Raw genomic sequence first — 13,240 nt, 5'->3', positions numbered from 1 at the left:
CAGTCTGTAGTCAAAACATGATTTCTGCAAAGCAGCATACTTTTCCAGTCCTTCTTTTGATAAGCACTGTTTCCCAGATTTGTTTTTCTTCTCAAGAGGAGCAAATTAACAAACTGGACTTATGGAACATGGTTCCAGTTGAAAACCAGCCTTCTTTGGGCCACTGTTAGGTATTTTTGAAGTTATGCTGCTCCTCTTAATACCCGAAGTTCACTTCTCTTGTGCTGTTAGAAGTTTTCTTTGCTTATTTTATTGCAGTTAAGAGTCTAGCCATCCTTTCTTCTTTTTTTTTTTTTTTTAATGTCATTGTAGACATTCATTTAATATAGGTATACTAAGAGCATGTAATTATGTTTCTCTGGAGACATTTAGAATGTTTGTGTAGGCTTTTCTCTCTCAACTCTGAATGTAAAATCATAAACATTATTATTTTTTAGTTCTGTTATTACATCATTTTTGCAGCTTTTTAGAAACCGGTGGTATGTTGTGGAGTATCATCACAGTGGTGGTCCTGTCAAGGGTTCAGCAACTTAAAACTTCTAGGCTTTCAGAACCTGTAGACAGGTGGATCTAGAGGAATAATTTGCTGAGTTAGAAAACTGATGCTGGTGACTGTCTTTGGCAAGCTGAGAAAAAGTTAATGAAGAAATACTATCTTACTTGTCCTAAACTCAGCTGTTACAAATAATAAGTATTGGAATAGTTAATGTGCTGTGACAACCTGCATTTTTCCAGCATGGTTTCTGTTACAAAAAAAAAAAAAAAAAAATCCAAGTACTTGCTCACCATGTCTTATTGCTGTACAAGGCATTGACAGTTACTCAAAGACATATCAAATGAACTCTTAAAATGTAGTCTAGGTGACCCAATACAAAATGTTAGGAACAAAAGGACAAATGGTAGAGTGAGTACAAAACAGTGGGAGATTTTATGCAAAATAATTGCATGTAGCAATCATCTGTAAATATAAGATTCCATGTGGGTATGCTACCCAACTGCTTTCCCATACTGATTCCAGTGGGCATGCTCTTAATGTTTAAGATGAAAGGTTTGCTCATGTGGAGTGAATGCTTTCAATAACAAAACCAGGTTCACTGGAGGTTTTCATACTTTGTTTAAAAGGGGGGAAGAAAGTAATAATAAAAAAGAAGTTTAGTGCTCGTTCTGCCACCTGTAACTCTAGAATTCATTAGGGATTACTGTATTTGGTATGACTCTCAGTAGAGTAACACTTCTTGAAATATGGAAAACACAGCCAAGCAGCTTCAGTCCTCATTCAGAATTCATGTCTGTTATGGTACTGGCAGATTATCTTCTACCCATTAGAGTACTGCAAATGCAAATAGAAAACATAAAGGAGTTCTGCCTGAACACTTAGATGTTGAGACAATAGGAAGGTTTATCCAGATGTCTAAAATGCTACTGTTAGATTTATTGGAAAAATTACACATTGAATATTAAAAAAAAAAAAAGAGAGAGATTTGGTTATTTTGAACTTAGAAAAAAACCCCTGTATTGCTAGATGTTTTTATATCCTGTTTGTTAAAGTCACTGATGATTACTGCCCATTAATAATGGTGGGTATGGGTACACTGGAGAAATTAAACTTATGTGTTGACTTATTTTCTCTTGAAGTAACATATCCACCAATCCGGACCCAATCGATCATTTAAAATTGGATGCAAAATTTTGAGACTTAGGTTTGTGGGGAAAAATAAAAATTGGTTTAAAGTTGTGCGTAATAGTTGAGTTTGATTTATTAGAAGCCCTCTAGATCTGTATAATTATCTGGTGGGAAGCTGATTTGGTGTGACTTACCGTCCAGAGATCCTGAAGTGACAGCCTGAACTGCTCCTTTTATCTTTGGAGAGAAGAGACTTTGCCCATTAGTAACGGATTGCTGGATATATTATTTTAGAGAAAAAAAAAGAAAAGAACAGGTAAGATTTTTCTCCTCTTCTATTTCCTGTCTACTACAAAGGTGTTCTTTGTCATCTTTGATATATCATCTGTTGATTATTTGATGACATGATCAGGTAGTCTCAAATGACACAATATCTGAATGTAATGTGTTCTGCAAATATTTCATACAGTGACTGCAAACTATAAATAGGCTTACTGGAAAAAAACAATTTCTAGTTGCAAGTTGCATATATTGAAGATCTAAGGATTCTGGTTTGGGGCTTTTGAAAGTAAAACTTGGGTAGAGCAAGCAAAGTAAGTGGTAGCTTCCATAGATAATCCTATAGTAGAATATCTGATTGTTTCCTTTGTACACAACTAGACAAAAGTCATGTTACAACATTGAGAGTCAAACTGCAGTTTGTCAAAAAACAATATTTCCCATCTGACAAGAAATACAATTAAGTCTTATGAATTTATGTTTTTTAAAAGTTTTGGAAGTGTGCTTGACACAAAGTTTATCTGTTATTTTCAGAAGATACTGCCTTTTGATATTATGCTTTAATATACTTGGAATGTGGTGGTGCATGTACTGTACCAAGACTTTAGGTTATTTTTGACCTCTAGCAGGCATTGGCAAGACAGAATGTTTAGTTTCTCAGTGTGACTGAACTTCAGAGTATGGGGAGGGGTTTTTGTGCTCATTTTTTTCTTCTCAGTGTTTGTAGGATCAGAAAGAGCTAGAAGCTGAAGTCAGGAACACCTTAATGAAAGTTAAACCTAAGTTTAGATTTAGTTGCTTAGTTTAGTTGCGTGAAACTTTTTATGGGCAAGACAGTTATTTCAAGGACTTAAAAGCTGGAGAGTAAAAAAATGTTATAACTAATGCATGCATGTATTTTACTTGTATCTGTTGATTGTGAGTTTTTGATCATCTTTAACAAAACTAAATGGATCAGGTTCAAGATCAGGTTGGATGGGGCTTTGAGCACCTTAATCTAGTAGATGATGTCTGTACACACAGTAGGGAGGTTGGAACTGGATGACTTTGAACCCAAACCATTCTATGATTAAGTGTAAATTTTAATCTACAATATTAATTTGAATTAATAAATACTGCATTGAGGTTACTGTAGTGTAAATAAGATTAGTATCTTGAGTGCTTCAGATTTCATAGATGTGCTGGCATTTCTTATATTGTAAATCACTACAGTGCAAGTATGCAGTACTGCTATTGTTTGAACATGGGAAATTACAGGGCAAAGTGAAAACACGTAGGTAGGTTTTTTGGTAAAAATCTTCACAGTTTTTAAGGTACTTTTTAGTGAGGGAGGCAGGGAAGAACAAATACAGTGTGAAGGAGCTTAGAAGTTCTTGTCAGGGAATTAAATGTTTGTAGTTAGGTCAGTACTTCAAAAAATTTTCCTAACTTGCTCTTAAGGTGTTTTTTTCACCCCTTTTTTCTAAAAAACCAACCAACCAACCAAAAAATATGAAAAATGTCCTTCTGTTTTTTGAATTTTACTGTCTTGAAATATATATCCAAGTTTTTAGTCCTATACCAAGAATTAAGTCCTTGGGGATAACAGGTTTTTCTCTTCATGGACCCTATATTGTTCTGTGATGATCACGGAAAACCATTTGCTAGGTTTGAGGCAGAAATAGACTTTTCAATTTTGCAGCCCCAGTTGGAAAGCAGCACACTTGGGTTTTAGGGACAAAATATGCTGGTGGTGTAAATATGCTGGTGGTGTTACACTGCTGTTTTCTTGTATTTCAGTCGTGTGCAGGCTTAGGGGAGATTACTGTAAGAGCTTGCAAATTCATCCTTAGTCTTCAGAGAAAACAACCACTACATACATAGTTGAAATACTAGTTATTCCCAGATTTCTTTTGGAGCTGCCTCATCAGTTTGCTGTGAAGGGAAGTGCTAGAGAGGAGAGGTACAGATGAAAGAGCTGAGAAAGAGGAGAAGGGGGACGAGCAGAACAGATATGGAAGAAGAAATACCCAATGGTTTAGAGGGTGATGGGTTTTTTGCTACTGGCAGATCGTTTGCCCTACTACTGTTCCCTGGATCAGAAGAAAAATTGATTGTGTGGACACACAATTCATTGCAGCCAATGATGGAATGTATATCTTAAAATCATTTTTCTGTTACCCTTGTAAGCTCAGAGCACAAGAGGAGTTTGTGCCTCCTCTCCAACAGTATAATTTAAGTACTCGTTTTGCAAATGAAGTAGTTGTAAATATAAACCAAATACTTAAAAAATACCGATAATGATTGTATCCAGTACTAGCTTAGTTGCACATATCTTGTGATTTCTGTGTTTCTGCTTAATTATTCGATCTTTTCTTATTTTTCTGTTTGAGAAAGTCCATTTTCTTAAAGAACTTTCTTAAATACTTCTGAAGTAGTAATAGCATCTCAAAATAAATGTATAAATAACTGTTAATACGACTTAAGTTACTGAAGTTAAAGCTTTGGAACTGTAAGATAACTTTATTGACTTTGTGTAACATTTACAAAAAGTGTTAAGGTATTTGAAATTCAGTGTGGGTAAGGATGTTTTGTTTTTTTTTTACTTCTGCCTTGTCAGAAGAAGGGAGGATGTTAGAGAACATTACTGTTATCAAATGGAGAAGATTGGAGAGCTGTTGAGGCATACAGAATAATAGTGCAGTATTTTGAAAGACAAGGAGATGTCCCACAGAAAATAAATGCTTTGAAGAACTCTCCCCTTCACAGACAAGTTTGTTGGTCCATTGTTTGAGGTTGGTTATATGCAGTAGAATATTATAGGAAAAATTATTATACCATGGAATAATTATTGAGAGTTATAAAGTTCAGATAGAAATTTATTTCAGATTATATTTCTGGGTTTAGAAATTTCATGGTCATTAAAAATTTGTCTTCCTTTTAGTGTGTTGGCGGTTGAGCCATAAAAATTAAACTGAAATATCTGTCAAATTCCCATGAATGAGTACCATATAACATGTTGATACAGTTCTGTTTTCTTTTGTTTTTTCTCACTAGTGTGTAGTTGGTGGGTGCAATGCCAGCTTTGCATCTCAGGGAGGACTTGCCCGTCATGTACCCACACACTTCAGCCAGCAGAACTCATCAAAAGTTGCCAGCCAGCCAAAGGCCAAAGAGGAATCTCCATCTAAAGCTGGAATGAATAAAAGAAGAAAGTTGAAGAACAAGAGACGACGATCATTACGTAAGTATTTCCAGAAGTAGAAGTTTCATCTTAGGTAGGATGTTCCTCTTCAGTGTGGTTGTTTCTCTGCAGATGTGGATCTGATAAGGTTGGTGATTTCTAGCATTATAGTTTTGGTATCCTTTGTGATGGGAAGAAAACAATTCCAGGTTCTGCTAGTGTTCCTTTTTAGGGTACAGCATCTATGTGTTCAGTAGCAAACACCACTTTTCTGTGAGCAGCAGTTTGCATTTACAATTTGAAGATGTTGCTCTTTTGGAGTCACTTTTTGTTTACTAACTATATTACTGTTCGAAAATGTTCTTTTCAGTAATGATGAGATTTGAAGTTCAGTACTTCAGACAGAGATTGCAGATTCATATAAATTAGAGATAAATGCATATTATATAAGCTCTCTTTTGAGCATAACACTTATTTAGCTTAATGACAGTTTTATGAATATAACCAAGATCTAATTTGGGGCAGACTTGACTTGCTACGTTTTTAAAATCTTCCTCCCCACAGTTGATGTTCATTACTTTTATATGAACGATTGTAATGAGAAGTGTGATTTGTCTTTTAAAGTGAAAATTGTTTCCTCTAGCAAGTGGTAATGACTGATCTGGTACCTTTTCTAGTCCACTTTTGATCCAGTTGTTTTATTCCTGAGTTGTCCTAGCATCAGACTAGTAACCATGTCAAATTTATTTAGAGATTCCAATCTAGAGAAACAGTTAGGAAAGACTAGGCAATTGTTAAAAAATTTTATCTTTGTTTTGTAATTGCTTTGGATACAACTCTCCAGTACTGAATTAATTATTTACTAATTTTAAACTGTTACTGTGACAGTTGCATTTTGGAGTAGAGGCATGTAAAAACCTATTCAGATTTTTTCTTCAGATTTTTTTCTTCAATTGTTGACATACCAGGAACTTTAATTTTTACCTGTGGTGTAAAGTCAACCTTACAGTACTGGAGAGAATAGTAAGGTAACCTTTTTTTATGAACCACTGTACCTGTTATACTGTACACAGAAGTGAGCTCTGTTCATAGCAGGCAATTATTTCAGTTCTGTTTCCTGGCTGGCAGTAGGATTTTAGTGATGATACCCCAGAGAACTGGTGTTACTTGTCCAGGTTAGCAATTACAGTGTTACTGTTCCGGAACTCTCCTGTGGCAGAACACTTAGCTGTTCTTGAAGAAACACAGTTACCAATTACTTAAGCAGTGTTACAACAATAGATGCAGTACCAGTGGTCTTAAATGATTACTCTGTATCACATGATTGCTATTATTCTTAATACCTCACCTATCTGTTAAGCAACTGGTATTTATGAAGCCGTGATCATGTTTCTGCCTTGAATGCAAAGAAGCCTGTCCTGGAAAGTTACAGTATCAGCTAGGATCCTGAAAAGTTTATTTCCTGCATGTGTCTTCCACACTGTGTGACAACTGTGCAGTTCAGTGCTAGAAGAGCCATTGTTAACTTCAGTTATGGTGATTTTTCTTTAGCCTTTAAAAAAATTTTTTTTAATACTGTGGTATTCTTAAAATATGTGAGCAAATTATATCATTAAACACATCTTAAAAGTGTGAACTTGAAGAATTCCTCTGATTTTGACACTTATTCAACATTCAAAGGAGGTAGAAAGCTATTTCTGTTCTTTTCAGAATTTTAACTTTCAAAGAGCTTTCCCTTTCACTCTAGTGAAAGTTCAAGAAGGGAAGACTGATCAAGGAGGGGTTATGTGGTCACTTTGCAGTGTCCCTTTTAGTTCATCTTAGATGTAATAAAAGAGAATTACTTGAAACTGTTGCAGACTGCTAAAGGTTTATCTTGATTTATTCACCGTGTTACTTAACATATAGAAGTCTAAGACTGATCACTTGAAAATTTTCACTTTCAGATTCCCAAGTTTCATCTTGAATTTGTTAGGTGGCTGATTTAATGCTTCTTAATTCAGTTTTTCCCCCCCAGTATATGCAGAAGTGGTTTTTCAGGTTGGCAGTTTATCAGTAATTGTTGAACATAATTGTCTTATAAGTTTCAAATCAGAGTTTCATAGTTAAAACCTCAAATTATCTGCTAGGATGCTCTAATCGTAATAAGAATTTACTGCAGAACTCTTGAATGAACATATGGCAAAAAATGTAAGTAGTAAATACTGTGGGGATGTTAAAGACCAGTCTGTAATATTGAATGGTCTGCTGTCTTGGTCAAGTGTTGCACAGGAAGAAAAATGACAGATTCTTAAGCAATTTTTTATCTTCTTGCCTCTTCTTGCAATGCTGGCTGTAGAGTTTTACCTTAAGGCAAAAATCATCTCTGAGTTGGCAACCGACTGCTGTAATGTATTTCTCCAGAGTGTATATGACCTAGAAATGTATCCAAAGCTGTTGGCATTTTCTGAAAATGCTAAGTATTGGTAGCTTATCTTTAAAACTTTGTGTGGATTATTGTTGATAGAGTGAATTTGACAAAGGGCAGATACAATTTTGCTTCTCTTTCTTAGCTTAGTTTTACTTCTAGTTAAAGAATGAAGTGTGCAATTTTATATGTTTTCTCTTTACAAGAAGAATTGGAGAGGGCAAGAAACCTTATCTAAGAAGCCAAAGTAACAAAATAGCAGCATTTAAGTACTTTTAGTCCGGACTATGGAAAGCTAGGAACACAGAGTCATAGTTACATGTTTTAAAAGTGTCCAGAAGGAGAGATGTTGAACATAAGTACCAGGTTGTCTGCAAGTTGGGTTATAAGAAGTTATGACAAATGGGTGTAAAGCAAGATGCTGTTTGATAGTGTACAGTCTGTTTAAATCACTCACAAATAATATTTTGATGAAAAATTAGTTTTGCATCAGAAATTTTTTTTTTTTTTTCTGAAATAGTGTTGTCAACATGTTCTTTCTACCTCCTCATGGCTTGATTAGACCCTGGCTGTTTTTGCAAGGTGTAAGTGGCTTACTAAATATTTATTGACAATTGATTGCTAATACATGCTGGTCCTGAAGCATCCTCATGGATAAGTTCTTAATAATTTAAATACAGCAGATCAATAAATTTGCTTCCTCTGGTTTATATCTGAAGATTAACACACTTCTGAGAGGCATTAATGCGTAAATAAAAGAGATGTCAAGTGTGGCTTTATATGTGGTGAGAACATGATCTTCTAACTTAGACTACAAAGAGAGTTCTTACTGTTACATTTTTTTTCTTTCATAACATCTTGTCAAACTGTTTTGCATTTCTTTTTTCCTGTCTATAAACAGTATGTGTTATTTTAAGTTTGGAAATTAGTACTTTTATCATGAAAGCATGTTTATGCTTTAGTGGTACTATAGAGATTGATTTGTCATATAAATTTTGATGTGGCAGAATAATTCAGGATTACTGTCAGTAGTTTTCTCTTCTGAGTACCTTTATATATGTTCACTGCTCCATGTAGTCTTTTAGAGGCATAGAGCCAAACATATCGAAAGTGTGTGTCTCTAAAAAAGGTCATAATATTGCTATTTTGGAGCTATCCCAAGCAGTTTTTCAGAACCTAAGATTATATTTACAATATTGTCACTTGCTTTTTCAATAGAAAAGATGACTTTATAGTTATTAACAAGCATGATGATAAAGTTCATTGGAGAAATGTAGGTGAGATAAGGAAACTTACTGTTCATGGAATTTACAGTAAGACTGTTAATTATGTAAGTCTTGGAATTTCATTTAGTAGGTTACTGGTATGAAGAATTTAATTTATTTGACATAATTGATACGTACTTGGAATTTGTATTAAGCAGGAAAAGAGATACCTTACTCTGAAAATAATTTTGAGGGAATAGATTTAAGATACATGGAAGATACAGCATTAACACTCAATAAGGAATAAATAAAACTATTCATATACCTTTGACAAATTGTGCCCTTTCTTCTGCATCTGACTGTTATCCAGTGGTAAATCCTGAAGAAATTAGCTGTTATGAAACCAAAAGCAAAAATTTGAGGCTGTCTTCTCTGCACTCCCTTCCTTTCTCCCTTATATTTATTTATAAAATAGTTACATGCTTGCATCATTGACCACCTGCAGCATGAGCTCTGGTTCTATGTTACCACTTACAGCAAGAAAACAGCCAGTGAGATGATTGCCTAGTTGGCAGTATCCAACTGAGATGGAGTAAGGACAGAACATAATGTACAGATGAATGCTTAAAAACATTTAGTCCCAAGAGTGTAGCAAATACTGGCTTTATGTGGAATTTGTAGTTTGTTTTGAAATAACAGATAGATAAGCTTGATGAAAAGGAATATAGGAGTTATTTCAAATGAAGACAACAAAACTTTGACTCACTGTTTTTGCAGATTACAGGTTGATATATAGTTGATAATGTAATATCAACTATTCTTAGTTTTAATTTCAGTGTGTTATGTAGAGAATTACTGCTCTCAAATAAGGCTTAACAAAATTGAATACTTTCATACTTTATTTGCTCACGTAATTTTACTAGTGTATTGTGTCATATTTTTAAAAATTTGTGTGAAAAGTTTCTAACAGTATGAAAATATGTGTCTAGTAGCACCTATTTTTTTTAGCTAAAGTACTTTTAGTGTAAAATTGATAGACTCCAAATCTGAATTCAATAATTTTTTACTGTTCAAGAAACACTTAACTATAAAAGTCCTTTTCTAAAAGGAAAAGGGCTTTATTAGTGCCTGCTGGTTTTCAGCTACTTTTAAAAGATCAGATGGACGTTAACTGCATTTTACTTATTATAAATTGAAGTGTAGTATGTGCTGCAGTTGGTGCTTCTTGACTGGAAAATAATCTGTGTACTAATAATGTCAACTTGTACATAGAAACATACCTAGAAGTGTGGAGTTTTTGATGTGACTGTTCAACATTATTACTCTTTGGATACCAAAAATTTCTTGACAAGCTAGGATTTTCTGTATGTTTACAATAATTCTTACCTAATCTTTTGCTTTGTGTTCCTTTTTAGTACACAGTTCCACAGTAGTTTTGTTATCAGTGTCATTGTTGATCTGTCTGCATCATCCCAGTATTCACTGGAAATAGCTGGGGTTTTTAGTGATTATGTATTAGAGCAGATTGATTTAATAAAGTTATGAGATAAGGTATAGGTATAATTCTGATTTTAAGATGTCAATTACATGCACTGTCATGTTTTAAAGTACTATAATACTATCTTTAAAAGTTACAGCAGTAATATTGAAACTATTGACTGTGATGTGGGCGTGACTTGGCCACTTACATTCCCATAAACTTCTCAACCTAACTAGGCTGTTTTTGCATTAAATTACAACTCACATTTATTAATGAATTCTGGGTTTAGTTTCTTTGTACTGGGACCTTTTTTTTTTTTTAGAGATGATAGCAATGGATGTTCCTAGAGGAACTCAGTAAAATTAATACATTCTTAATTTTGAAGATTAAGAAAGAGTAGAATTCACTTGGAACTTAAGAAAAAAAAAAAGAGCAAGTGTAGTGCAGTTTGTCAAGATAGCTATTTCATCTACAAGGAGTACGTTTTAACCAAACTTAAATGAATTGTGCCCCTCGGAGTTATTTCTTCCTCAGTTAAATTAATATTTACAGCTCTTTGACAAGATGGTGCTACTACCATAATGATAAATGATTTACAAATAACACTTCAGACTTATTTACATGCTTCAGTGTGTTCAAATGCTTTCAGTGTGTTGAACACTTAAGGGTCTCCTTTCCTTTTTTTCTAGCAAGACCTCATGACTTCTTTGATGCACAAACACTGGATGCTATAAGACATCGAGCCATCTGCTTTAACCTCTCAGCACATATAGAAAGTTTAGGAAAAGGCCACAGTGTTGTATTTCATAGTACTGTAAGTATATGTATTATGCATTCTGTTTGTTTACCTATGTGACTGAAACATCTAATACTTCAGAAAGATTTCTTCTTTCTCTTACTGCTGTAAGTTAGTCAGAAATAAGTAATAGTGGGTATTTCACGTTGTTGATTTATCTATTACTAAATTAACTTTTTAAAAGTAGGTTTAGTAGTTGCTCTAGCTCACAAATTGAATAGCTTGCAACATTTCCTGTTTGATACACTTGGGGAAATAGCTAACAGCAAGTATGTGTTGCGGAAAAATTTGGTTTTATCTTCCAAATAAGAATGCAATTCAGATAGCATTTTCATAGTCATGAGTGATAATGCTAATTTATACAATATATAATTTTATTTTGAGGGTAATTGTGTCATTGAATTTTTAAAGATGGATCTGAAATGTGTGTTTATTCTTTTTTTTTCAGTTTAAAATCCTCAATAAATGTATTGTTGTCTGCCTCTTTTCCTGTCTTTTAATAAATGTATCACTGAAATGTCAATGAATCGATAGGAGGAAAGTACCTCCAGGTGGGGAACTGGCCTTTAGTCCTGTTTCCATATCCTGTTTTGTTAATTTCAGTGTGTTTGGATAGGCTAGACATCAGTATTAATTTAGAAAAGTTCAAAATGGGGGAAAAAGAGTACTGAGTTGGGGTTTAGGGGATCAGAAGTTCAAAAAGCTATACAACCTTAGATTTTCTTAACCAAATTGGGAGATATGGGCATGTAAAGGGTAGAGACTCAGATGAAGAGGAGAATTAAGAGATGGGACAAAATGAGAAGGGGGTGCTTGGTAAATTGTCAGACTAGTGCAAGATGAACTGCAGTCGAAGGAAGGAATGCTGGCTGCTGTGTCTTCAGCTATGGCTTCACCTTAACACATGATTCAAACTATTGAACTGTCAGTCTCTTTCCATAAATAAAAATGATTTTTATATGCATGAAACTTACTTTGTCCTGTACTACAACACTGATGATTGTTATATCTGTGGCCTGTATTATAAATTTTTCCCAAATGATTACTTCTAAACTGTATGTGTACTGAGCACCAGTTGCAAGTGGGTATTTGCAGGTGACTTAGCTGTTACTGTGTTTAAATCTCACTCTAGTTTTTCTGGCCAACATGAATTTTACAATGCTGTGAGAAAAGCAGATTCTCTTACAATTCACATCTTGCTTCAATCTGAAAGGTTATCCAGACAGACTGCTTGGTTGTGGAAGCTTACTTTTGGATATTGGAGTAATTCATAAGGAGGTGGAATTAGAGGGAGGAATGCCCTCTGAAACTGCTTCAAATTAACTTGCGAAGAAGTGGTGAAAATCCTTTTAGCTTATCTGTGCATGCATCACTCGAGATGGTAGGAGATTGATTATATGTAAAATTGCTTAGACCTCAGTTGTGGGCATACCAGTGGAAGAACTGGTCAAAGATTCCAGCCCTATGCTGCGCTTTGCTACCCTGTTTTTAGTGTGCTGCTGCAGTTGTTTGAGCTTGTGCTGGGCATGAGCTATATTGATTGATGAGACGCAGTCTAAAGTTTGCTTTAAAAAGAAAAGATAGAATAGAAGCAGTCTTGTGGATGTACACTGTTACTAAGCTACCGGTCACCTCAATGCAAACATATTTTGCTTAACTTGTAATCATTAGGACATTGAATTTGATTGGTGACTGGCTAAATAGCATAATACGGTTTGTGTGGTCCACCTTCAGGTGAAGAAAAAATGTGCAATTATCAGGGGCATTAATTTGAAAAATTAAAAAATATGCAGGCAAAATTGTTTTGCTGTCTGAAAACTGACATAAATGATGTAGGTTGATTTTTTTTTTTTTTTAAATGCAGCATACAAATAATGTCAGCCCAATGCAGTATTTTACAGGATGAATATCCTAGTGAAGAATTACTGATGTGAAAAATTTCTAAGCAGTCTCTGTAAGATACCTTTCATGTCCTATGAAAAGGCACTCATTTATATATATATTTTAATATATTTTTTAACCCATCCTTTTCTTCACAGATATGGAAAGCTGTAGAATGCAGTCATCAATAAAGCCTTAAGAAATGTTTTTGCCATTCAGAGTTCACCTTTGACTTCATTGTGATTTTTTTAAAATTGGAGTCAAAATCATGGTACTTTGTTTCTCTGAACTGTCAGATGGAAAAAGTAAAGCATTTAAAGTAAATCTACAGAGGAGATATTATACAGATTAAAAAATACAATTTATAGGTTATGCTGTCCTTTGCGCGCCCCCCCCCCCCCCCCC

The 13,240-nt window shown here is 34.4% G+C and overlaps 1 protein-coding gene across 1 annotated transcript in view; it reads left to right on the top strand.

Moving 5' to 3' along the window:
• The window catches only part of AEBP2 (AE binding protein 2), a 37,217-nt gene that overhangs the window by 7,002 nt on the left and 16,975 nt on the right, over positions 1-13,240 (top strand). Inside the window, exons 3-4 of the mRNA XM_026868340.1 lie at positions 4,940-5,126; positions 10,848-10,972. Of these exons, the coding sequence (XP_026724141.1) occupies positions 4,940-5,126; positions 10,848-10,972 (312 nt within the window). The remainder of the gene's footprint in view (positions 1-4,939; positions 5,127-10,847; positions 10,973-13,240) is intronic.

This window comes from Athene cunicularia (assembly GCF_003259725.1).
Source record: "Athene cunicularia isolate RWA chromosome 1 unlocalized genomic scaffold, athCun1 chr1_part2, whole genome shotgun sequence".
Lineage (NCBI taxonomy): Eukaryota > Metazoa > Chordata > Aves > Strigiformes > Strigidae > Athene > Athene cunicularia.
The sequence above is the reverse complement of the archived record's forward strand: the minus strand, read 5'-3'. Positions and strand labels throughout refer to the sequence as shown.